Below are 26,301 nucleotides of genomic sequence, written 5' to 3' on the forward strand. Positions count from 1 at the left end.
GAATGGCCATGTCTTAAGAATGGAAAAGGTTTGTTTTCACCATTCATGCATAGTAGTCTCAGGTATTTTTAGCTAGTGCAACGTGGAAGGATTTTTTTAATTTTCCACTCTGATGATAAATAACACAGAAATGATGACATGTTAAATTGCATTGAGAATAGTGCCCCTACCCCAACGGACTGTCATTCAACATGTTTTATTGAGTAGCACTTCTAGCATATTCTTCTAGGGCACCCTGATTTTTACCCATATTTGTTTATTCATATTATCATTTTCTTCAATTCTTCATTCAGGGAATACAGAAGAAGAAAAAAGATTCCCAGCTCAAAATATCCATCTGTTCTAAATAGCTTTCAAATTATTATTTATTGGCATCTAAATAGTGTTCAAAACCTTAGCTGGTCTCATTCATTAATTTGTTCTTATAGTGCTCTAGGCATTGTACTTAGTAAGTGTTTGAGCCACTGACCAACCAACCAACTAATGAGCATTGGCTTATGAATTTATTTGGAGGTAAACATGCTATGCTTCATACTTCCAAATTTGATTTAACAAGAAATATAGAAAAGTGTTAAAACAATGGTTCTAACTCACAAGAGTTCCAAAGCTTTTCTTAGTGTTTCACTTTTACAAACAATTTCACTAAAATCTTAACCTATTAAAGTTGGGCTTTAAAAAAAAAAAGTAAAGTGTACAAAAGGTAGTGACTTTTTAAATTAATTCATCCAAGAGTATATCCTATTGAAGTTTTCAAGTATTCTTCTGAGACGGAAGGAAGGGAAAGATATTTCCATGACAAGTAGAAGATGTGACTATTAGGTATTTGAACAATTCCGTAGAGCATTTTAACATCAAGATGTTTCCAGAAATGTGCTGTCCCTTTCCTTGATTAGCTTACTTAACTACAAAATCATCTTGTATCTGGTCATGAAAAAAAAAGAAACAAGAAAAACCCTTGCAACCATTCTCAAGTGTCCTTGTGTCTGAATATCATCTCCATCCTCTGTGCATGGAGGCTCTTGCACACTCATCTCTAGAAAGTTCTGTGCTCCCATTATTGCTCTTACCCCTATCACGCCTCCGGGAATGTCACATCCTTAGCAACACCCTCCTCTACATTCGCAGGCTGTCTGCCAACTTCGCCCACCTGTTTCCTTAACTGAATCCCAGCTCTCTCCAGGGACCATCACTTCTGTAGCACTCTTCACAGAAAGTGCTCCAGTCCTCTGTGGGCCATATGTCATGGGACTAGAGGCGGTGTTTCAATTCTCCCAATACCTTCTTGCCACTTCCAGAGCCACCTGATAATTCTACCTCCTACTGCTCCTTACTGCTGTCCACTAGCTGCAGAATATTCCTTAACTGCAGGCTTAGAGATGCTGGAGCTCCTTTTCACCCTCTTCTTCACCTTGCTCACTAACTTTATCCTGTGACAAAGATTGATGTGTGTGACCCATCCAAGACCCTGGCTTTAGGGTCTCTTTGACTTCTGCAGCTCCAACAGACTTTCTCTTCACACCACTCAGTAATCCACACCTCTGGCTACATCTTGTCAATGGTCCCCACTGGCAAGTATCACGTTGTATACCTCATAATTACCAACAGTTAGTCACCCTTTCTGTACACCAAGTGCTGCATTGAGGCAGTGATTTTTTTTTCATTTGACAAATATGTATCGAGTAGTGCTATGTGCTAGTACTGTGTAAGCACTCCCCAGTAGGAAGCAAAACAGAAAAATATCCCTGTCACCATGAAGCTTACATTCTGATGTGGACAGTCCAAAATAAAAAGATAAACAAGGAAAATATGCACCACGGAGATGGTAGTAAGTTCTACAGAGAAAAATAAAATAGGGGAACCTGAAGTAATAAAAGTAATGAGTAATAATAAATAATATCTCAGTGCTCACCACGTGCAAAGTATGTCCCACTATTATGTGACTTCATCTGGACCCTTCACTGATGAAGAAATTGAGATTCAGAGAATATAAATAACTTTCACAGGATCACTCAGCCAGAAAGAGGCACAGTAGGAATTTAAACCCAGGTGGCCTAGCTGGAGACCTAAGATGATGCTCTGCACACATGACTTCATTCAGTCTTATAAACAACAGTCTCTTGAGGTCAGTGGTTCTGGTGGGTTTCCCCAAATCTCCTAACCTTCCAGCTCTCCAGTCTCCTGATTATACCTTATCTTTGACTTCACTGAGACTCCTGGTCTCGTGTCCACCCCATTCATAGTGCACTAGCACTAGCCTACATTCAAGTTCTTTTCTAGACCCCATGGAGGAAAAATAAGTTTCTGGAATGGTTCCAATAATCCAACAGCAGCTACACCTGCCTCTTTGGAATTATGTTGTCTATGTGAAAAGAATAAACTTTTGGACATTTTAAACTTCTGACTTCCTTCAGTAGGGTCTTAAATATCCCTACTTGATCATTGCTATGATGCAGTCATAGAGATGGACCACTCAACTTTCCTTACCCTGACATAGGTAAGGAAATAACATCCTGCAAGAAGCAAACATGCCACATGTTTCACGTGTGGCCGGAAGGATATTAATTTATTCATCTGAGAGTCACTAGGGAAAGAAAAATTGGAAGGTGTGACCAGTTTTCTGGGAAGCAACTGTTTTGCTAAATTTACAATATTCGCCAAGTGGGAAGTGGCCACTAATTGTCCCTACCTCAGTGTAGGCCCTTTTCAGTCAACAACGTGGTGAAGTTATTGAGCACCCAACTCTGCAAACCACAGTGTTAAGTACAGTGTTAAGTACAACCAGGTTAAGAGAAAATACATAGAGGGGCGCTTGGTGGCTCAGTCGGTTAAGCATCCGACTTCGGCTCAGGTCATGATCTCGCGGTCCGTGGGTTCGAGCCCCGAGTCGGGCTCTGTGCTGACAGCTCAGAGCCTGGAGCCTGTTTCAGATTCTGTGTCTCCCTCTTTCTCTGACCCTTCCTTGTTCATGCTTTCTCTCTGTCTCAAAAATAAATAAATGTTAAAAAAAATGTTTTTTTTAAAGAGAAAATACATAGAAACATGAGAAGCAGTGATGCAAGACCATCTTCCTGAAAAATATTACAATCACACTCCCTAGCTATTCTTAATGTCTGTATGTAAACTCTGTGGTAAATAAAAAATGTGAAATCCTTTCAGTTAATAACTGAAGGACACAGAGAGCTTTTTTAAATAGCCTAACTTGTTAACATCCAAGTAAAGCTGAACCATAAAAATATTCCACCCGGCAGATCTGCTGAGGGTTTCAGAATTCACGTTGCTTCTTCATAAAAAATGAGTTTCCCGCTTCTGACTTCAGATGCCAATCTCAAGTCCCAGGTTGTCACCTGTGCTTCTGACTGCCCAGCTATAAATTGAAGGTTCTTACAAACCCCCAACCTGGGTTTAGTAATTTGTCAGAACAGCTCACAGAGCTGAGCTTTACATTCTATTACCAGTTGATTATAAAGGATATGACTCAGGAACAGCCAGATGAAAGACATAGATAGGGCAAGGTCTGGGAAGGGGCATGGAGCTTCCAGGCCCTCTCTGAGTATGCCACCCTTCTAGTACCTTGATGTGTTTATCCAACTGGAAGATCTCCAAACCTCATTGTTCAGGAGTTTGATGGAGGCTGTTTGCATAGGCATGATTGATCATTGGTGAGTAAGTCTATCTCCAGGCTCTCTCCTCTCTCCAGAGGTTGGGGGATGGGACAGAAAGTTCCAATCATCTAATTACATGATTGTTTCTCTCTGGCAAGGAGCCCCATCCTCCAAGAGTCTCCTCATTAGTATAAACTCAAGTATGGCTGAAGGAGGCTTATTTGGAATAACAAAAGACTCCCCCTCTCACCCTTATTACTCAAGAAATTACGGGGAGTTTAGGAGCTCTATTGCCAGGAACTGGAACAAAAGACCAAATATATATTTCTTAATATCGTGGTCAGCGAAATGTTCCCTGTTTTTGCCCTGATGTCCAGGCCAAATTGAACAGGTTGTTAGAGAGGACATGAATGTACAGAATTATATCAGAATTCTATCCATTTAAATAGTTGTGAGACAGCATAAGAGTAGGTGGTATCTTCTATTTTGAGTCACCAAGCAAGGGGTACCTAGCTAGTGAAAAGATCATTTTATTTGGATTCGGCATATCCAGGGTGCTGTTGCTGATGCCAATACTTCTGATGCTGTATCGCTGATAAGGCCTTATCATGGACCACATCTTGGGCTAATTACTCAGTATCCATACGCTCATGTAAACCCACACAGTAACTGTATGATGTGGGCACCATTGTTACACTTTACAGATGAGTAAACAGAGTCCCTAAGATTTTAGGTCACTTTCACAAGATAACACAGCTAGTAAGTGAGTGAATTGGTTCAGAGCGAGTTAAGTGTTGAGTTACAAAACCAATGTTCCCAACTACTATAATTTTCAAATCTTGACTGACCAATAACCATGTAACCTTGAGAATTTAATGCCTCTGAGCCTCTGTTTTATAATAACCACTTTGCAAGACAGGAAAATCAAGTAAGATAGATTTTTTTTGTTGTTTGAATGTACTATATAACGTGAAAGGTTTTTGGTTTTATTTTGTTTTTATTAAGACTTTATGTTTTAGAGCAGTTTTATATTCACAGTAAAATTTAGAGGAAAGTATAGAAGTTTTCCATATGCACCCTGCCCCCATCATGCACAGCTTCCCGTTATCAACATCCTCCACCAAAGTGGTTCATTTTTTACACCTGATGAACCTACACTCCATACATCATACATCATAATCATTCAAAGACCATAGTTTAGATTAGGATTCATTCTTGGTATTTTATATCCTATGGATTTGGACAATTGTATAATGATGTATATCCACCATTATAATATTCAGAGTATTTTCACTACCCTAAAAACCCTCTGTTCATCTCTCCCCTGGCCCTCAACCCCTGGCAACCACTGATCTTTTTGCTGTCTCTACAGTTTTTGCTTTTCCAGAATGTTATATAATTGGAATTATATGATATGTAGCCTTTTCAGATTGACTTCTTTCACTTAGTAGTATGTATGTAAGGTTCCTCCATATCTTCTTATGGTTTGATAGCTCTGAAAAGTTCTTATTATTCATACTTTGAGTTTGCATTCAAACTGAATGAGGAGAGTTAAGGAAAGGGGCCAAAAAAGTTCTGTACCCAAGATAACTTTGTTTCTTGTGTCTACTATTCTCCCGGTCTCCAAAGTAACCCTGTGGGTGTGTGGTGTGACCAAGTCTGGGAGGTTTCTCTTGTATCTCCATCAGACTCACTGATGGTGTATTTTCTTCTCTTATGGCCATAACAGTCCTAAATACATAGATGTTTCTGAAAATGTCCCTCACCCAAAAGAAAATGGATAATTCAATAACTTTAAAATGTGTAAATGTTAGATTGCCTTGATTTGCTCAAGACTGAAGATTTTTTACTCCCCAGCAAAGGAGATGAACCCAGAGTTTGAATTACACATGCCTGGGCACAGAAGTAGATTGTATGATGGCATTTCCCATCTGACTGGGGTTACCAAATAGAGAACTAATGAGGTCAGCACAAAGCTGCAGAAAGAAGAGTTGCCCTATGTAGACAATTTTCAAACCTAAAGCATAAGTTAAATTGTTCCCTTGAGCAACAAAAAGGAACTAAGGTCAACGATGAATAGAATAGAAAAGGTAAAGAATATTCACTCATGCATTCCTCCTTCAGTGGTTAATGAGCTTTCCATGAGTTCCTCGTAACTCCAAGCCCCTATGCAGGAGTGATGGAGGTAAAGCTATATGGTTTCTGCCTTCTAGAAATTCACAAGAAATAGAGGAACAAGGCACTTCCTTATAAAAGGCATACTACAGCAAATGCTGTAATAGTATATAAAAAAGTGCTGGAAATGTATGAATAATGGATAGACTTCTAATCAGGAAGAATCTGGAATAACTTCTGGAAGCAGAGAGACTTGAGCTGGCTGATGTTAAGGGAAAGAGCTTCAGACAGCTAAGAGTATCCCAACTTGAAGAAGTGATTTGAGCAAAGACATTTGGGTGAGCGATGTCTAGATTATATTCAGAACTGGTAAATGCTGGGAGAGGAGAGGAATGTTTTTAAAAATATCTTGAAAAGGGGCGCCTGGGTGGCACAGTCGGTTAAGCGTCCGACTTCAGCCAGGTCACGATCTCGCGGTCCGGGAGTTCGAGCCCCGCGTCAGGCTCTGGGCTGATGGCTCAGAGCCTGGAGCCTGCTTCTGATTCTGTGTCTCCCTCTCTCTCTGCCCCTCCCCCGTTCATGCTCTGTCTCTCTCTGTCCCAAAAATAAATAAAAACGTTGAAAAAAAAATTTTTTTTAAATATCTTGAAAAATAGGTAGAGATCATATTCTAAAAGACTTTATATACTGAGAAAAATTTGAATACAATCCCTATGCAAGGTGAAACTTTTGAGAATTTTATGGGAGAGGACGGTGGTATGATCATCGTTGACTTTTAGGATTAGAGGCAAGGAGAAATTTGGGGATTTACTGAAGTAGTTCAAGAGTAGTAGGGACAGACAGAATTGTCTGTCAATTGAATTACTTCAATTAAAGTAAATCATTTGAAATCTACTAGGTTGTGGAAAGGAGTGAAAACTTCCATCCTGAGACATGGAGAGAGGGGTGCTATTGTAAGCCAGGAGAAAGGGGTCTCCAAGAGTACTAGGATTTGGTTAGAAAAAAATGAGTTGCTTTTGGGACTTCTCAACTTTAAGGCCCACACGTTCCATGTAGATGAGTTAAGGAGTAAACAGACTGTGGAACTTTGGGAGTCATTTGCTTAGAGATAAGGGCTGAATCCATGGAGGCAAGGGTTTAACCTTGGGGTACACCTGCATTCAGAAGCCATATTGGAAAAAGAATGCATAGTGATTTAGAACTTTCTCTGTTGTATCCTTTCTTTAAATAGCCACACAAACACTATATTTTAATTTTTTTAATATCTATTTTTGAGAGAGAGAGAGAGAGAAGGAGTGTGAGCGAGGGAGGGGCAGAGAGAGAGGGAGACACAGAATCCAAAGCAGGCTCCAGGCTCCAAGCTGTCAGCACAGAGCCCAACATGGGGCTCGAACTCACAGACTGTGAGATCATGACCTGAGCTGAAGTTATATGGTTAGATGACTGAGCCACCCAGGTGCTCCATTAATTTTTAATGCATGGTATTCAGTGGATATGTTTTTGTAGAATATATTACATGCCTAGATCTTTTGCTTATCTTTTGTCTCTCAGTTGTTCACACTCAAGAGAATGCCTAACTGGCTGACCCAGTTGCACATGACTGTTAACCTAAATATCAGGAAAATTGAAGACATCAAGCCTAGAGGGAAACTACCAACTTTCAGATAGCTGTTGTTGCAAATACAAGTCAACATAGAGCTGATGCACTGCCTCCTTTCCCTAACTGCTTCCCTTCAAAGCCTTTGTCCTCTTTGGGTATGTGTCCTTCTCATCTGTCTTACAATCTTTTATCTTTACATCCTTTTTCTTCCTTCTGACACACAGATGTGAACACTCAAAAGTGAACATAATATGAGATGAAGGATACTTTCAGTATTTGTTGTATACATCAAAAACAATGTAATGACTTGTATAAGCCTTTAAAATAATTGAATAATAAATTTTGAATTTCTTTGTTTTTGAATAGAAAGAGAATTTTTTTGTAGGATACTTCATTTTTCTTCTTCCATATAGTAGGAACTCTATAGTAGGAACTCTTGCAAAATAGTGTAATGTTCCCTACCTATGCCCATAATACACATATAGACATATCTGTCATGTGAGTTTGACTTGAAATACTCTTCATGGTAGCTCCAATATGTACATGCCTAGATGTGCTCATAGTTAATACTCTTTAGCAGGAGTCAGGACTGTCTTCAGATGTTTATATACACATATATATACAAAATTGATCATGATGGATGGATAGCAAAATGCTATGGTTTTCTCTATGTACTAATTCTGCAATAGGTAGGTATGTGATAGGGAAAAGAGTGAACAGATTTGTGGAATAAGGCCTTGATAATATTGCTAGAGGAACAGATATTGTTATGACTATGTTTATTCAATCAGCAAGTGTTTACTGAGTCCCTACTATGTACATGGTACCATGAAAGGCATTAAGTTTACAGTAGTGAACAAGAAAGACAGGTTTATATCTTCATGGAGCATGGAAGTCAGACATTAAACAAGTAGCTACAATAATGTGCAGAGATTGTTATATCTGGGAGATAGGTATTTTGGAGGCACCTGATGGAGACCTAGCCTGGCCTAGAAGTTAGGGAGAGCTTCCAAAAGAAAAGATGAAAGTCTACATAGAGTCTGCTTTGAAGAGATATAAAATGTTGCTGAGTTAGAGTTCTGATATAAAATCTTATGTAATGTAGAAATGTTAACCTAAAGGTATATTGGGTATTATTCTAGATATTGAGAATAGTAAAAAAGTCTCCAATTGACTTATATCCATTTGCTTTCAGCACATACACATGTACACACGCACACGCACACACACACGCACACAAATAAAGAAAATATATGTTATATATATGTGTATATATACACATATACATGTATATGTGTATATATACATATACATATATATACATATACATGTATATGTGTATATATACATATATATACATGTATATGTGTATATATACATATATACATATACATGTATATGTATATATACATATATATGTATATGTATATATACATACATATACATACATATGTATATACATATACATACATATATATGTATGTATATATATATAAAGAGAGAGAGAGAATGTATATACACATATATATGGAGAGAGAGGCAAATGTGTGTGTGCACATATGCACATCCCCACATTGGCTCTGGCATTAGCCTCAGTTATAGGTAACTTACTCAACCCCTCTAAGTCTCAAGTTTCCTCCTATGGAAATTGGAGTAACAATGGCATCTAGTGCATAAGATTGTTGTCAAGATTAAATTGTCAAGTACTGAGGTCAGTGCATGCGAAGCACTCAATAACCATTAGCTATTAGCACTATTCTCCAACTTCATACTTCCCTTGCTTGTAACATGGCTGTGTTTTGTTTAGTTTTTGTCTGCTTTGGAGAAGATTGGATTGTAGCACTCTAGTCTCCTTCCACACAAAACATGTGGCAACTTGACATGGCCTCCCTCCTTGTCAGCAGGGACAAGGAGCAATCTTTCCCCCACTGCTTATGGAAGAAGAGAATGATTTGGAAGCAGAATGCATCATCCTCCCTGCTATACACCCCCTGCTTCCTCCAGAGCCTATCATTAAACCTGACTTGTTGAGACTAATGATCTGCCTGGTGATACACTCCTCAGGGTGCTGTGTTAATGCTGATGGGAGATGTGGGAAGAAAATCTGTTACCGTCTCTTTTATGAAAGGATTTGTAAATCATGGCATTTCAGCATATTTGACAAGGAATTTCAAATTCCCTGAGAAGAGAATGGAGAAGCTGAGAATCGCCAGGGGGACTGCTTTACCTTTGCAGAGTTGCAGAGCTTTCTTTTCGTTATTATTATGTGTCCTATAAGAAGAGCTATCCATAAATTAAGGCTGCCCATACCATTGTACTCTGGACTCTGGCTACCCCAGACAGAGGATAACCCCTGACCACCCCTTCAGAGAGGAAAGCTGGCATATTGAATGAAGAAGTGGTTCAAAGAGGTCATGTCAAGACTCCAGAGAATCTCCCATTTCTTCTTTTTCTTTTTTTTTTTTTTAGGAGAGCATGAGAGAGCAAGTACAAGCGGGGAGAGGGGCAAAAAGCGGGGAGGGGGGTGGAGAGAGAGAGAGAGAGAGAGAGAGAGAAAGAATCTCAAGCAGGCCCCATGCTTAGCATGGAGCCCAACGTGGGGCTCAATCCCACATTCCTGGGATCATGACCTGAGCCCAGATCAAGAGTCGGACACCCAACTAAATGAGTCACCCAGGTGCCCCAAGAGAATCTCCTATTTCTAAGCTATTTCATGTGTGTGGAATGAATATATTTAATAAGCACCACAAATAGCCATAAGAGATTTTAGTTATTTGTGAAAGGCCTTTGTAAACTATAAAGTACTATACATATGTAATCATTTCCTAAAATAATAATTGGCATTAATGAATATTTAATATGTGCTAAGAATTTTGCACTCATTACTGCATTTATTAACTCAGAGATTGATTTGGACTCATCAAGATAAGGCATTTAAGGCAAAGCTTTAAGAGAAGCTGTTGCCCTTAAGATTCCCACCCTTTTTTGTCTTCAGCTATTTTGCAACATGCATGTGGTAATAATTTCTGCTAGAGCATGGACTGTTAGCAGACAGGAGTTTTCATGGACTTGTTCCACTTCTTCTGGCTATGCTGTATTCAGTCACCAGGACATGAGTAAATTTGGCCTTGGGTTTCTTTTCCTGCTGGCACACATTCACACAGTGTGTGCTATTTACAATTGTGTTTCTTGGTTTCATATTCAAAATAATTACTGCATGCCTTCTCGTACAATCTGATTTAGAGGCTTGAAATACGCCTCTGAGAACACAAAAGGTTATTCTGGAGAAGTGTCACAAAGGAGCAAGGGTGACATTAATTTTTCAAGGATGTGTTGGTGACTTTCAAGAGCTGCCATTGTCATTGTTAAGCATGAGCCTGGGAAGAGGAATCATGAGTTATTTAATGTTGATTACTCCTTTCCTTAGATTTTGCCTTTTTTGGACTCTGCTCACGGCCATTCCCCATGATACTGGCAGTTCAAATTACAGGCTTTCAGACAGTCAGATTACAATAATATTTTTCATGCCTCTCCATTCATAAATATCAGCCTTCTAGGGGAATAACTTTTAGTAGTGTTCAAAATTACCAGCATCCATTTTCAGAGTGTAAGAACAAGAACTATTCAAGAAATAAATAACGGAGAAATGTAGAAACCCCAGTGATATTTGAGATCTAACTTCCAATTTCTGTTCATATTTTTTGCCACAATATCAAAGTAATGCAGCCTCTTTTTAGAAAATTTAGAAAATTGGAAAAATATAAAGAAAATAAGTCTAATAATCATAGGTAACCCTTGTTACCATTGGTGTATTTCATTTCCAAAGTTTTTCATGTGATGTGACTGTGTGTGTGTGTGTGTCTGCATGTATAGTGTATATTTTCATAATTATGCATCCTTTTATTTTAGTATATGATAATGTCCACCATGCTATTAAAATGTATTTTACTATTTTAATGTTTATTTTTGCGAGAGAGCAAGCAGAGGATCCAAAGCAGACTCTGCTCTGACAGCAAAGAATCTGATGTGGAGTTTGAACTCACGAACCATGAGATCATGACCCGAGAGAGCCAAAGTCAGACATTTAACTGACTGACCCACCCAGGAGCTCCTCTTAATATGTATTTTAAAACAGCTCATAGTGGGGCAGCTGGGCCACTCAGTTACGTGTCTGACTTTGGCTCGGGTCCTGATCTCGCAGCAGGTGGGTTTGAGCCCTGCATTAGGTTCCGTGCTGACAGCTCAGAGCCTGGAGCCTGCTTCGGATTCTGTGTCTCCCTCTCTCTCTGCCCCTCCCCTGCTTGTTCTCTCTCTCTCTCTCTCTCTCTCTCTCTCTCTCTCAAAAATAAATATTTAAAAAAAACTTTTTATAAAAGAACTTAAATGTTCTCACACACACAAAAATGTAAGGCAATGGATGTGTTAATTAACCAGATGGAAGGAATCCCTTCACAATATATATGTGTATCAAATCATCATGATGTACACTTTAAATTTATTATAATTTTATTTCTCAATTATACTTCAATAAAGCTGAAGGGGAAAAAAGAGCCTAGAACTATAAAAATCATGAACCGCAAGATGGTGACCTGAGCCAAAGTCAAGACACTTAACCGACCGAGCCACCCAGGCGCCCCAATGGTAGCCATTTCAGTTGCATTTTACCATATGCAGAATGTGTGTGTGTGTATATACATGTATGTGCGCATATATATACATGTATATGTACATATACATCTGTATAACCATGCTAATTGTTCCATAGTATTATATACATGTACTTATCTTCTGTGAAGGGATATTTAGGTTTTTACCTTTTTATTGCTATTATGTAAAATGGTGCAATGAGCAGCCTTAAACCTATATCCTCATTACTTGTCTTAATTTATCCTAAAGATAAATTGCTAAAAATGGAATTGCAATGTTAAAGGGTATGCACATTTTAAACATATTTACTACATTACTGCCAAATGTGTCTCCAAAAATTCATACCACCATTATGATTAACAATTTTTCCATGCCCTTATCAACACAGTTATATCAATATTTTCCCTTTTTCCAGCCTAATTGGGAAAATGTGATATGTGACTGTTTTCTGCTCCATTTTAATTACTGAAAACTTGTTAACATCTGCGTAACATTTCATTGTCATGAATCACGATTTATTACACTTCAATTATTAGGCGTTTAAATTGCTCCATGTTTTCCCATATGCAATGACATCTTTGCATATAATTCTTTGGCCTGAAGATATTTTCAGAGAGAAAAAAGAATAGATTCTTTTTTTTTTGTAACGTTTATATATTATTGAGAGACAGAGAGATACAGAGCATGAACAGGAGAGGGGCAGAGAGAGGAGACACAGAATCCGAAGCAGGCTCCAGGCTCCGAGCTGTCAGCACAGAGCCCGACACGGGGCTCAAACTCACCAACTGTGAGATCATGACCTGAGCTGAAGTCAGATGCCCAACTAACTGAGCTACCCAGGCGCCTCTAGAATAGATTCTTAAAATTGGAATTATGGGCTAAAATTGTTCAGCTTTTAAACTTTTTTTTTAATGTTTATTTATTTTTGAGACACAGAGAGAGACAGAGCATGAGCAGGGAAAGGGCAGAGAGAGAGACACACAATGCAGAATCCGGAGCAGGCTCCAGGCTTTGAGCTGTCAGCACAGAGCCCGACGCAGGGCCCAAACTCATGAGCCATGAGATCGTGACCTGAGCTGAAGTTGGACACTTAACTGACTGAGCCACCCAGGCACCCCAAAATTGTGCAGCTTTTAAAAGCTCGTGGTACACATTGTCAAGTGGCCTTCTAGAAAGGTTATGCCAATTTTTACTTCCATTAACATGATTTTGCAGTGCCTATCTCACCAAGTGTTGGTTTAGATCTTTTCTAATCTGAAAGGGTAAAAATTTATCTCTTCCTGTTGCATTTCTTTGGTAACTAGTGAGGCTGAGCTTTTCGTATTTTTTTTAGCCACTTATGGTTTTTTGATGAATGTCCTGTTCCTGTTTAAAAATCGTCATGTTTCCTGCTTGTACTTGAGAAAGACTCTCGCAGGCTAAACGCTCATGTTGTCAACTCCCAGGCCATACACTAGCCACCACTTCTCTAAAAAGACACACCGGACTTTGCACAGGAAAATGTACTCCCTCTACCCAAACGTGCTCGAATGTCTTTTTTGGAACCTCTAACTCTTCCCATTCCTTAATAGACTCCTTGCTCATTCTCTTGGTGTCTTGGACCTGTGTCGCCATCCCCTACCATCGTATTCTCGCCTTGCTCCTGTTTGGTTTGAAGCCTGAGCCAGGCTCGCTCCACCTTCTCTGACTATATCAAATCCGCCGACTATATTCACCTCCTCCCTGCCTCAGCTCAGGGACTGCTCATGTTGTTCATGGAAGAATACCTCTCCGGGCTTGACCGAGTGCTCCAGCCTTTCTTTCCTGTATATTCTTCCTTTGTATGTAAGGTTCTTTCTAGATATTTTTCCAAGTATCTTGACTAAATCACGATCATTCTGGCACTGCAGATATTATTTACTCAGCATAAGTTTGAAGAAAGAAACTATTATCGTTTAGCAAAACTGGTGCTTTAAGTTTTTCCCAAGAGAGATGATGAGGTGTACAAGGACATTCACGTCCATGGCTCTTTTAAAACTGGAAACCAGTGGAGCTCAAGCTTCTTTTCATTATCCCCTCCTCTTACCCAGGGAGTCATGTTAGATTTTTGTTTTCCCCTAATTGCTCCTCAGTAGAATTTTAATATCACAGATGTACTATACATCTGGATGTGTACTCTATGTGTATCCATGTGCTTTATACATAAAAAGGTAAGATTTTTTTGCCTTCCCCTAAAAGCCAATTTCCATACCCTTTGGGGTGGTACTACCCCACTGAGGATGCATGCTGTGCACCCAGCTGGATCTTGGAGCAAAGTTCACTAACATGAATGGGCAAACATTGATAATATAAGGTAGGGTTTAAGAATGCAATTGGGGGCATCTGGGTGGCTCAATCGGTTAAGCTTCGGACTCTTGATTTTGGCTCAGGTCATGATCTCAAGATTGCGGTATTGAGCTCCACGTCAGGCACCATGCTGAGCGTAGAGTCTGCTTTGGATTCTCTCTCTCTTTCTTTCCCTCTGCCCCTCTCCCCTGCTCTCTCTCTCTCTCTCTAAAATAAAATTAGGGAAAAAAAGAATGCAGTTGAAGTTAGATCTGATTTTCAGTCCCAGCACTTCTACTTACTGTAGAGCAAGTTCCTTGAGCAGATTATGTAATTTTCTAAGATTCGATTCCTTCAATGGTAAAATGTACATAATGTTGGATTGTACCTCAAAAAACTGTTTGAGACTAGAAGACAAAATGCATATAAAGTATCCAGCACAGTGGCCATCACACTTAAGTGCTCTATATAAATTAGCTCTTGATATCATTATTCATGTTCTTTGTATACCATGCTGTAGCTGGCTCAGCCTTGTGGGGTCAAACAAAATCTTAGTAATGTCTGTATGAAATTGTCTAAGATTTGGTCAGGCGAGTCCTCATACTGAAAACATTTTCATTATGGCTTTGTCTCCCACCTTGTGTCCATATTTAACTATAGTCCTTGTGTTGGATATGGTTGATGTAACTTTGATGATGAATACAAAGTATAATATTTTTATTTTCTGAGTAAAAAATATCATTTTAGGAAGTTAGTGAAAGATGGCATTAATGTTGGATGATGGTTTGGGAACTGTAAGCAAAGACCCAATTTGAAGAACATTCTCTATAAAACATGACAAAAATGTCAACTGATCATGTTTCTGGACTGAGTGGAATTTGAAAAGTAGGAAATACACCTCAGCATTGATTTATATATCTGGGCAGGTGAACAGGGACTTACAAGGGGAAAGACTGAAAATAATTCTAATCCCATTTACACACCCAGAATTCAGTATCCTTAATACTTCTCTGTGCAAGCTGACTTTCTTAAGTGTGTTCCTCATTTTCATAAAGGAAATGTCTTGCACACTGAAAAGCATGTAACAGATACAATTCACACAATGCCACTGTGAGGCAAGACTAGGCCTCTGAGGCTCCTTCTATGGAAGAAGCATGAAGTTAAGTGGACTTACACTTGTATCCTGACTCCCCCATCTACTGTCTGAGAATATGGGCAAATGACTCTTTTTTCAGACTCGCTTTCTTGATATGTAATAGGTGGTAATGTCTATTTGGCACAGGATTCTGGTGGTAATTAAATGATGTGCTATGTGTAAAGCATAAAAGACAGTGTTTAGCTCAGGGCAGGTACTCAGTAATACTGATGCCTTTTTTTTATAAGGTTTGCCCTTTTTCCTTTTTATTGGCACACAGCAAGTAAGTTGATGCTATTTATCTCGGGATATGAGAAACCCAAGTAGCAACTGGGGAAACAACTTTTAGAAGCCTCTGGTTTTATCATCTATAAAATAGTGATAATAATCTGTGTTTTTTTCCCTTAAAGGTGTGAGGGTTCACGTAAGGTAATACATGTAAAACATTTAGCAAAGTCCCTAGAACAAAAGTGTATGCTCAATTTAGCTCTCATGCCAGCATTATTATTTATTAGATTAGGCTAGAGCGTTTATTAGGCTACCAAAAATTCTAAAATAGACAAAAACATACAAATATACCAAAAATATACAAAATAATTAATGTATAGAGTGCAGCATACACACAAACATATATACAACATACATATAGTTCATATAATTTAAACCAACATACAAATATTTATTTGCATATACTTGCATATTTGTATATGTATATATGCATATGTACAATATACACATATTTATTTCATATAATTTAAACCAACTACTTTATGTAAAATTGTAACACTCAAAGATGTACAGAAGAAAAAAATAGAACATTTTTTATGTAATAACTTTCTTTTGACTCCTTTTCTTACAAACCCATCCTAAATTTTTTTGAAAAAGTAACATTGCTTTGTTAATCATCACTTCAGCTAAGATTCACAAGGTCACAAGAGCACAAGTTACCTTCTCAAGTTAAGCTCTCTGGATACAATTCTTTCTACTGACTAAGAAGTTGTAATCTCTTTATCATCTCTGGTGTGTTACATGCATGCAGTGTTGAGGAGAGCCTGAAACAATGTATTATATATTGTGACTGCCAGGCAGATTTTTCCTTGTTGTTCATGTAATGGCTATCATTTACTGAGCATTCATTATGTGCAGAAAACTCTTCACCAAAGTCTGATTATTGGCATCTTTGCAGTTATTGGATTTTGTAGGAAAGTGAAGACCAATATGACATGAAAGTATTTATTTATAACATTAGTCCAAATTCTAACATCAATTTTCATAAATGAACACTGGCATCTATAGCATGCATCCCTATTCACTATATAAATGCAGTCAATCAGTTTCTCCATAAATGTCTGATCTTACAAACAATAGACATCCAGTGCAAATACAGTGCACATTTGTTGAAAAGTGGGATTGACGATCGTAGGATAAATACAGGATTCTATAAAGTCAATGAAAGCAATGGTGTAAAGATCTTTAGGTTATACTCAAAGTCATTGTCAGTTGAGGGTTTAGCAAAAATAAAACTATTAATAAGTAAAGAAGAAAAGAAAGCTTACATCATACGCACTTCAAAAAAAATCAAGACATGGAGAGGCCCTTAGAAATTTTATAAAACTCTCAATTACCTCTGCAATAACAGCTCACGTTATGATCATGAATCAAAGCTGAATCTGAACCTAGATTGGTATGTAAATCTCTCATGCAATTTTATCAGAAAAGTGAACCGTTTTCTTAAAATACCAACACAAATAATTTTTGTTCATTTTAAGAACTCAGTAATTATTTGTGTTAAGTAATTACACAAGTAATTTTAAGAACTCAGTAATTACTGTGTTAAGAGATTTTTTTTCACAAATTTAGTCTATGACAGTTTGAGTCCCAGTCAAGCCTTTTATCACTACACACTATGAAATTTTAGGAACCGCATAAATACATTCATGTTTAAGTGATTTTTTTTCTGATACTGACTATCCTTAGATAACAAGGACATTCTACATCATCATATTAAATTATCGCAACATCTGTAGGAGGTACCATCTCCATTTCACAAAATGATGAAGCTGGATGTCAGAAAGGTTAAGGAATTTGCTCAAGGTCACACAGTAAGGTCAGGATTCAAATGTATTTCAATCTGATTCCAACATTCTTTGTCTCTATGACTACACCACATTGGATATCATCTGCAAATTATCATAGAATTGAATATAATTGTCTTTTTATTAAATTATCATAGAATTAAATATAATTATCTTTTTATTAATGCTAACTAATATGAACCACTTAAAAAAAAAAAAGCTAACCCAGCTCCCACTACTTTATAGAACTCTTGGAATTTCTTCCATCTTCATTTATGTGTTCTGAGACTTTCTGTTCCTTCCATCTGTTGGTTCCATCTCCAGCATTCCTGCTTGTGGACATACATAAGGCTCATTTCCCTCCTGCCTACAGCAGGCCTGGAGGAATGAGCAGTTATTTGGGTTGCTAGACTGCAAGGGTAGAAGGGTCTTCAAACAAACAAGACCGCCCTCTCCTGCTGTTGATGCTTCAAGTTGTGCCTTCAGAGCGACTGTTTCCTACCCCAGATGAACAGAAGGTAAAGCTTGTTGTTCTTCTGACGCCTGGGCTTTTACGAGTGCAAGCCCTCTCTACAGTCGGATGAGGTTGCTAGCACCAATATCAGTGTTCTGGTTTAATGGAGATTCAGCTGGAATAACTGACCTGCCCAAGGTCAGATATGAACTAAGCAGCACAGTCAGGACTGAATGCCACACCCTCTGACAGTCCTAGATTGTTCACTGTAACAGCAAAGCAGCAGGACTGAAAATATAGGTTACCTGCTCTCTGAATTTGAGCTAGTTACTTAAGTTCCCAACTCTTCCTTGGTAAGAAAGGGTTGTTAAAGATAGCCCCTATCTGCTGAGGCAGTTGTGTGAATGAAAGGAGATAGTCCAAGTGAAGCATCACACGATTTTGGCACAAAGTGAGGACACAGTAAACAGTAGTTACTACCATTTATTGAGCACATAGAGACAAATGCTACAAACACCACTCGGGAAGCACTACTTTGACATAAATTCATATTACATTTAAAACAACTGAAAATAAAGTCCTCTTCATGAGCAGGTTTTGATGTGAAAAAAACTTCTTTCAATATTGCAAAGTGGAAAACACTGTACACAAAATGAAGAAGAGGGTACAGAAAAGGGAAGTGAGCCCCTGCTCAGGTTTGCTTTGGGCATACCTTGATTACATGCTTCACCTCCACACCAACGACTGACTGGTAGCAGTGTGGGACCAGACAGCTGTCAACCCGGCACGCAAGCATTCATTTATTTGTAAAGTTTGCCTTCTTGTGCTCAATTTCTATACCCGAGTAGTTTGCTTCCTCTTTTCCTTGCTTTTTTTTTTTTTGTATCTTTCTTAAAAATCTGTCTCTCTCTCTCCCCCTTCCTCCTTTCATATGTTTACATATACAATCTATACTCCACACTTACACTCATATTGCAATTGACTGTTCAGGAAATGCTTCACCAAATTAATGACCTTTTAAAGATATCATATCGTTGTGAGGATTTAATTCTTTTTTAGCCTTAGGTTTTGTGTGTGTGTTTGTGTGTGTGTGTGTGTGTGTGTGTGATGTTGCTTGGTAATGAGAGTCATAGAAGACTGTCTTTGAGAAAATATTACCACATACTGACCCTTATGTGCCTTTTTCCAGTTCTCATAACTCCCCAAGTGTGCATGCCAATTGCTTTCCGAGACTCTAGAATTTCTATTTTGTCAGAAATCCACAGCTAGTGGGACAGCTAGTGGGGACACCACAGATTCGCCATCAAGTGCCTAACATAATTTTGTTCTGACTTCTGGCTGTCAGAACAGAGTAGGTAAGAATGTGGGATCCAGAGTCAGTCAATCCTAGGTTTGCATCTCTTTTGTTCATACTGCTTACTAACTGGGTAACTGTGGACAAGGCTACTGCGTGGCTCAGAATCTCAAAATTCTCATCTATAAAACGAGGACAATAATGATGGTTGCCTTATGGGGATGTTATCAAAATAAAGAGTTAATATAAGTAAAGCTCCTTGAATAGTTCTTGGTATGCAATAAGAAGTACAGATGTTTTCTTTGTTACTACGACTGGTTTTGTTAGAGTCAGGACCTAGAATCGAATTTTAGCTGTACTGCTTTCTAGCAGGGTGACTTGAGCTAGTGAAACAGAGATAATTATATGGAACTTGTTCATCTCTTCAGTGTATAAAGAAAAAAAGCCATCTTAGTGTTTGACATTTTATTATGTTGAAAGATATACATAATAAATACTGTCTTTACCTTGAATTCTTTAAAAATAATCATTAACAGTAGCATAATAATTATAATATTAAACTGTTCTCTAACTTCATATAGTGCCTTTTATCTTTCACTTATGTCCATACTACAAGCTCCATGAAGGGAGGGTCATAACACTCAGCACTTAGCAGGGTGCTTAATTATTACAGGGATTCACATTTGAACGAATGAAAGAAAACATGCATTCAACCAGCTTTTATGTCCTAATGGTCCAAGCATCATATCAAGCAACTTTCACATATATAATAGCCACCTGTGTGATCTGCAAGAAAACTAAGTATGCATGCACAGAATTCATTGTTCTTATGATAACAGAATCTTAGTGATAGAAGAAACCTAAAATTACTAGTCTATCTCCGTGCTCAGTGAAGAATACCATTTGTGATATCATCTTTCTCTGTTTTCTGCCTAAATAACTACTCAGCTTCAAAGAACCAACTCTAATTCAACAACCTTGGAAAGTTCACCCAGAAAAAAATAACAACAACAATAACAACAATAGCATGTTTTTCAAGTGCACACTATGCTAAGGACTCCACAAATATTATTCCATTTGATGTTCACCATGAGCCTTCAACATAGATACTACCATTATCTGTTCTATTTTAAAGAGGAGAAACAGAGTTACAGATTAAATAGCTTGCCCCTAGTCATACAGATTGTAAGTGAAGCAGCCAGAATTCACACCCAAGTGTACATGACTCCAGAGCTGAAGTTTCCTCTTGTTAAATCGCAGAACAGCCTCCCTGTACTGCTCACTTAGCAATTAATTTCACAGTGAAGTAATCTCATAGTACCATCACCTGAACTATTAAGCTCTCACTTGCATATGTTACTGTTATTCGATTTTCCAAATGTTTATCTTATTTCCTGAAAGTTTCCGTATTTGCATTCCCACCACTATTTTGCACGTAGTGGAGGGTCGGTAAATGTTTCACAGATCCGCTCAAACCTTCAGTGAAGGTATACTGTTTTCAAAGAAGCTTATCTTTGTGTTAGAAAATTGTTCCTACAGTTAAAGAAAATTAAGTGCCTATAAACAACCTAAAATCACAGAATCCTGAAACAGAGACTCTTTGGTCTATTGCCTTCATTTTATGATTGAGAAAACCAAAAGTAAATTGATTTTCCCAAGACCACAAAGCTGCTAAATTGTAGAACCATGGCCATGAATGCTGGTCCCTTGAGTCACTGTCTGATTATATTATGTGAGATCTTTGAAAATAGTTTCTAGGCCTGTCTTAGTCCTCTTAAGCCATGAGGCTTAAATTTCTCACCATCTTAGACTCTCCTTGTTTTAGTCCAGTTTTCCAATAATCATGTTAACAGGTACTGTCACAGTTACTGAAGGGGAACAGAAGCTTTTGTTCTTTATTAATAGCATTTTCATTGAGTATAAACTTTATGTGCAATAATCTGACATTGTTAGGAATAAAAAAATTATCTGCCTTATGTTTTGGTCATCCACCTTGCGGTAATAAAACTTATATATCTTATGGAAATAATTAAAAAGGAAAAGAAGACCAATTTATACAAAGATGGATTTAGAATAACTGCTACCTAGAAATGGCCCAACATTTGGAGACCATAGAATAATACAAACTTGTCAAAAATGGTGTGGAGAACAGATAGAAATAAGGAAAATTATGAAATAAATGGAAAAAGTAACAAAAATGGCATTAACTGCAATGTATCAGGATGCGAAAAACCTAGAATTGTAAACTTTGGATCCTTTGAGGTAAAAGGGTTCTTTGTAAAGTTTTGATGTTTTCTTCTGTCCTTATAGATTAAATATAAATAGGGGCTATAGTGCCCATAGGAAACATAGCTTGAATATAGGATTTCCGGAGGGAATGGGGGTAGGTGGGTCATGAAGGATAGGCATGGGTCAGACTGCATGTCTTAGTATATTTTGACTGCTGTAACAAATTATCACAGACCAGGTGGCTTATAAACAATATATATTTATTTCACAGCGTTCTGGAAGTTTATAAGTTCAAGATCAGGATGTCAGTGGCTGGGTCCTCTAGAGAGCCCTCTTCCGGGTTGCAGATTTCCAGTCTCGCTGTGTCCTCATGTGGTGGAAGGGAGAAGCTAGCACTCTGGGGCCTCTTTTATAAGGGCCTGAATCCCAATCACTAGTGCTCCGCCCTCATGACTGTAGCACCTGCCGAAGGCCCCACCTCCTAATATCATCACGTTGGGCATTAGATTTTCAACTTATGAATTTGGGGGGGGGGGCGGGACACAAACATTCAGACCATAGTACCCCAGATGGCATTGTACACCATTATGCTGAAGAGCTTGGTCTTCAGCTTGTGGATAAGTGACCTGATTACCATCTGGTGAGCTTTAAAACTAGGCACTCAAACAAAAAGCAGTAAAGCCATCCTTTCTAGGGATCCATCTGTAACCCACCCACTGATGTAGTCCAGTCGGTGACCTGTTTAAAGCCCAGCCAGCAATAGACAATTGATGATCAACTCCATCCCCCAAATATTTTTTTCACGTCGTCTTTCCACAAACCATAATTGTTTGATTAATTTTAACCTTGATATATAAGAATTCCACATTTGTTTTTGCTGATAGTTTTCTTCTCAGTTTCAGCCCAATATTCCAAAAGATCATTTTTAGCACCTTCAATGACTGTCATTATTCAAGACAACCTCTGTATTATCTTAAATTTTAATAATCATAAAAATTGCTAATCATTATTGAGGGCTTACTATGTATCAAGCACTGTGTTAAATGTTTTACTTCATTTTATCCTCTGATGGGCTTACAAAGTGGGTGTCATTATATTATCCCTGTCAAAGGTCATATAAATAACAAGTATGAGAAATAAGATTCAATCCCAAGTATGTCTATTGCCAAATCTCATGCTCTTAGGCACTATACTGTGTCATTTCTGAGCATCTCCCAGTTTTATCAGAGGCACTGAAGAGCCCAGACTAAGGAGAGAACTCTGGGATATTCCACTAGAGATTTCCTTTGCAACAGGTATAAAACCACTGATTCATGCTCACTGAATATTGTGACTCATCTACTAACCAGTTCACTTGGCAAGAGTATTATCCACCCAACTTTCACAATTTTATTCACAAGAATAGCATGGAAAACTATTAAATGCCTTGCAAAACTGAAAAACATTATGTCTACGACATTCCCTTTATCTGCTAACATCTGCATTGCTTGCCAATGTTATCGTTTTCTTTCTAAGAAGTCTCTTCACCTACATTTTTGCTTCTGTCCCTGAATTATCTGCCTCTCTATCACTGGAGCAATGGACACTCAATCCCCATCATAGCCCCCCTATTTCTTTTTTTTTTCCTAGTTCAAATACTTCAGAGGCCTCCCATCTTTTAGAGACAGTGTTCTTAACGTCTGTTTCAGGACTCCCAAGGGCTATTTCAAATTATATAAACGCTGTATATGGGTGCACTCTGCTTTGAGAAGCATCCATAGTTTTGTATTAAATTCTCAAAAAGTGATTATGATTTCAATGCCTATAAATCACCTATAAAATCAACAAATTTTCCTAAATAAACAAAGCTTTTCATGACCTAATTTCTAACCTCTGCCCAAACCTCATTTCCTCCCTTGTCTCCCCTTTCAATACCCACTGCATTCACACCCACTCACATGCAAACAGTGCCATACTTCCTGTGGTTTCTCAAAATGCTATATGTTTGCTCAGTTCCACACATATGTATATGCTGGGCCTTCTTCTTTCTCACCTTCGTGAGATCGTATTCACTGTCAAACTTCAGTTCCAACATCACTTTTTCAATGAAACCCTCCCTGACCTTTCCACTTGCTTTGTACATTTACCTAGAGAATATATGTAAAACACATAGTAAGTATGCAACAAATAACGGTGATGGAGGTAATGCTGGTAGTGAATATTGTTGATGATAATATTAGCCCACTGAACTGTAACTCCTTGAGGACAAAGATTATATGTAATTTGACTTTGAATCCCCAGAACCTACCATAATGTCATATACATAGTAAATAGTAAGCACATGTTTGTTGATCAATTACCAAGTCCAAGATACAGAAAGCCAAGGGAAGATAGCACAAGAAGAGACTTGCATGAATGAGAATTGCCAGAGAAAACTTTATTGAGGAGGAAGATACACAAAGGGTAGGGTTTTTTTTAACGTTTATTAATTTTTTAGAGACAGCATGAGAGGGGGTGGGGAGAGAGAGACGGGGGGGGACAGAGGATCCAAGGTGGCCTCTGCACGGACAGCAGCCAGCCCAATGTGGAGCTTGAACTCAAGAACTGTGAGATCATGACCTGAGCTGAAGTCCGATGCTCAACCAGGCGCCCCAAAGGGTAGATTTTTTAATAGCCAGAGAAGATTACAGAAGTTACTGAAGGTAAAAGAAAAAAAGCATAATATGTAATCTGCTTTAGGGTGGGGAAGAATAAATGTGTTTTGTTTGATAAGAAGGAGAAGCAATGATCGCCAACACAATTAAATACTTTGTCATTACGAAAACTTTACTGTTCAGTACCATGCCTAGACAGCAAACAGCAAAAACAACAATGTTAAATTTTGCTCCTTTCAGAAACCTCAAGTTCTATCAAAACCATAAAAGAAAATGCTTCCTTTAGACAAACTATATGGTATAATGGGGGAAAACATGAGCTTTATAGGACAGCAAATCTAGGTTTGAATTTTAGGTTTGCCACTTAACTGTTACTTTGGGCAAGTCCCTTATCGCTTTGAGCTTTAATTTTCTCTTCTATACAATGGAAATCATAATGGCTATCCTAAAGGGCTTTTGTGGGATTCTTGTAAGGTATCTAGCACAGCACATGGTATATAGCAGGTCCTCAATAAACATGAGTAGCACTGTGACTGTTTATAGTGCAAATTGATGCATTTGTGTGTCTGTGTTAAGTCAAGGTGTACCTTATGGCATGTATGTTTTTGGACATGTAAACTTGAGCCTACTTGATCTGAAGTTAATTGGGCATTTCAAAACAGAAATAACCCAGGAAAGGACAATGTGTAACATGATACTCCATGGCCATTTGTCTCTTTAAAATAAAGAAACGCAAGAAGTTTTGAGTGTGTGGGCATTTGTGTAGGGTAAATGCTCAAATAAGAAGCTAGTAAGTTTTCTTTAGTAACTAACCTGCTGTACAAACTGTCATTCAAATACTGCCTTACGCTTTATTTAAAACACTGAAAATCCCCTCTGACTTTATTTTCTGCTTGGATTTTTTTCTGTAGAAAAATACACAATTGAATTAATTTCAAGTGTGTTTGTTTGTAAACCAGCCAAATATTTCCTTTTAAATACTTGAGCTCTATGTTAAATATACACACATGGTTCCTAGCACATTATGTGTTTTCAGTAATAGATTTCATCCTTTTATCCTTCAATGGACTTTTAGTTCCACACATATTAATATGTCTCCTATGTCCATAATAAATGAAAGTTTTCCATTTCATGCAGGTTCTTCCAGGGGACCCAGCCCCCTGACCATGGGAGCCCAGGACACCCTCCCCGTTGCAGCGGCATTTACAGAAACAGTCAATGCCTACTTCAAAGGAGCAGATCCAAGCAAGTAAGCCTGGGGCTTGGTCCACTGGATTCTCCAAACTCTATCCCATTCAGTGGGGGACACCCTAGTTATAACTATTTCATTCCTTATCCTAAAACCAAGAAAAAGAAATTGGTTAACAATAACAGCATACCTAGAATGGAGGAGAAAATTTAATTAGAAATATTAATTCATTGCTTTTTAAAAAATGTGCCAAAGGACCAATAATCTATTATCTTACTATCCAGAAATCTCTGGTTCAGTTTTGAATGCAAGTTATAGACAATCCTAACCCAACCACGTAGACAGTGAAAACACTTATTATCACACAAAAGTAAATGTCTAGATCATGTCTTTATTGTCTTAGTTTGTAATGGATCTGAATCATTCACATATAAGCTGAAACGTGGTGCATTGGAATGAGAACCTGGAACAAAACACATGGGTGTGTTCATAACACAGAGATTAGTAAGAAGACAGGTTATATGTTATCTATACGAAGTAAGGAGAAATTGGCCAAAAAAATTATAATCACGGCAAAGTAAACTCTTGAGAAAAATGCAGCACTCTACCCTGTAATTCCATGAGCCTGATTTCACTTATTTCAGTACATATTGAAGGTGGACTTGACCCGAATGCATATATAATATGGTTAAATATTTTGCCTTTCTATAAGGAGTTCCATAGATAGAGTTCAGGAAGTTTATGGATTCCCTGAAAATTATACCATTTATCTTATGTGTGTGCATAGTGCGTTTGTTCATAGAGAGGATCTACAGCATCCATCAATTTCACAAAAAGGTTTATGATCCAAAAAAAAATTAAGAGTGATTATTAGTCTATACTGAAAACAAAAGACCAAAGTCAAACTGGCTTTCAAGTGTATCACTACACTTGATCTTAGCCAAAAGGCCGAGAAGCGATTCAAGTGTATCACTAACACAATTCCAGGTCTGAATGTGATGGGTAAACAAAGGACAAATAAATC

The 26,301-nt window shown here is 38.0% G+C and overlaps 1 protein-coding gene and 1 pseudogene across 1 annotated transcript in view; one reads left to right on the forward strand and one right to left on the reverse strand.

Moving 5' to 3' along the window:
* The window catches only part of SGIP1 (SH3GL interacting endocytic adaptor 1), a 204,510-nt gene that overhangs the window by 153,609 nt on the left and 24,600 nt on the right, over positions 1-26,301 (forward strand). The window contains 1 exon segment of the mRNA XM_043575202.1: positions 25,226-25,337. Coding sequence (XP_043431137.1) covers positions 25,226-25,337 — 112 coding nt within the window.
* On the reverse strand, positions 26,111-26,237 carry LOC122482177 (annotated as a pseudogene).

Source organism: Prionailurus bengalensis, chromosome C1 (genome assembly GCF_016509475.1).
Source record: "Prionailurus bengalensis isolate Pbe53 chromosome C1, Fcat_Pben_1.1_paternal_pri, whole genome shotgun sequence".
NCBI classification, from domain to species: Eukaryota; Metazoa; Chordata; class Mammalia; order Carnivora; family Felidae; genus Prionailurus; species Prionailurus bengalensis.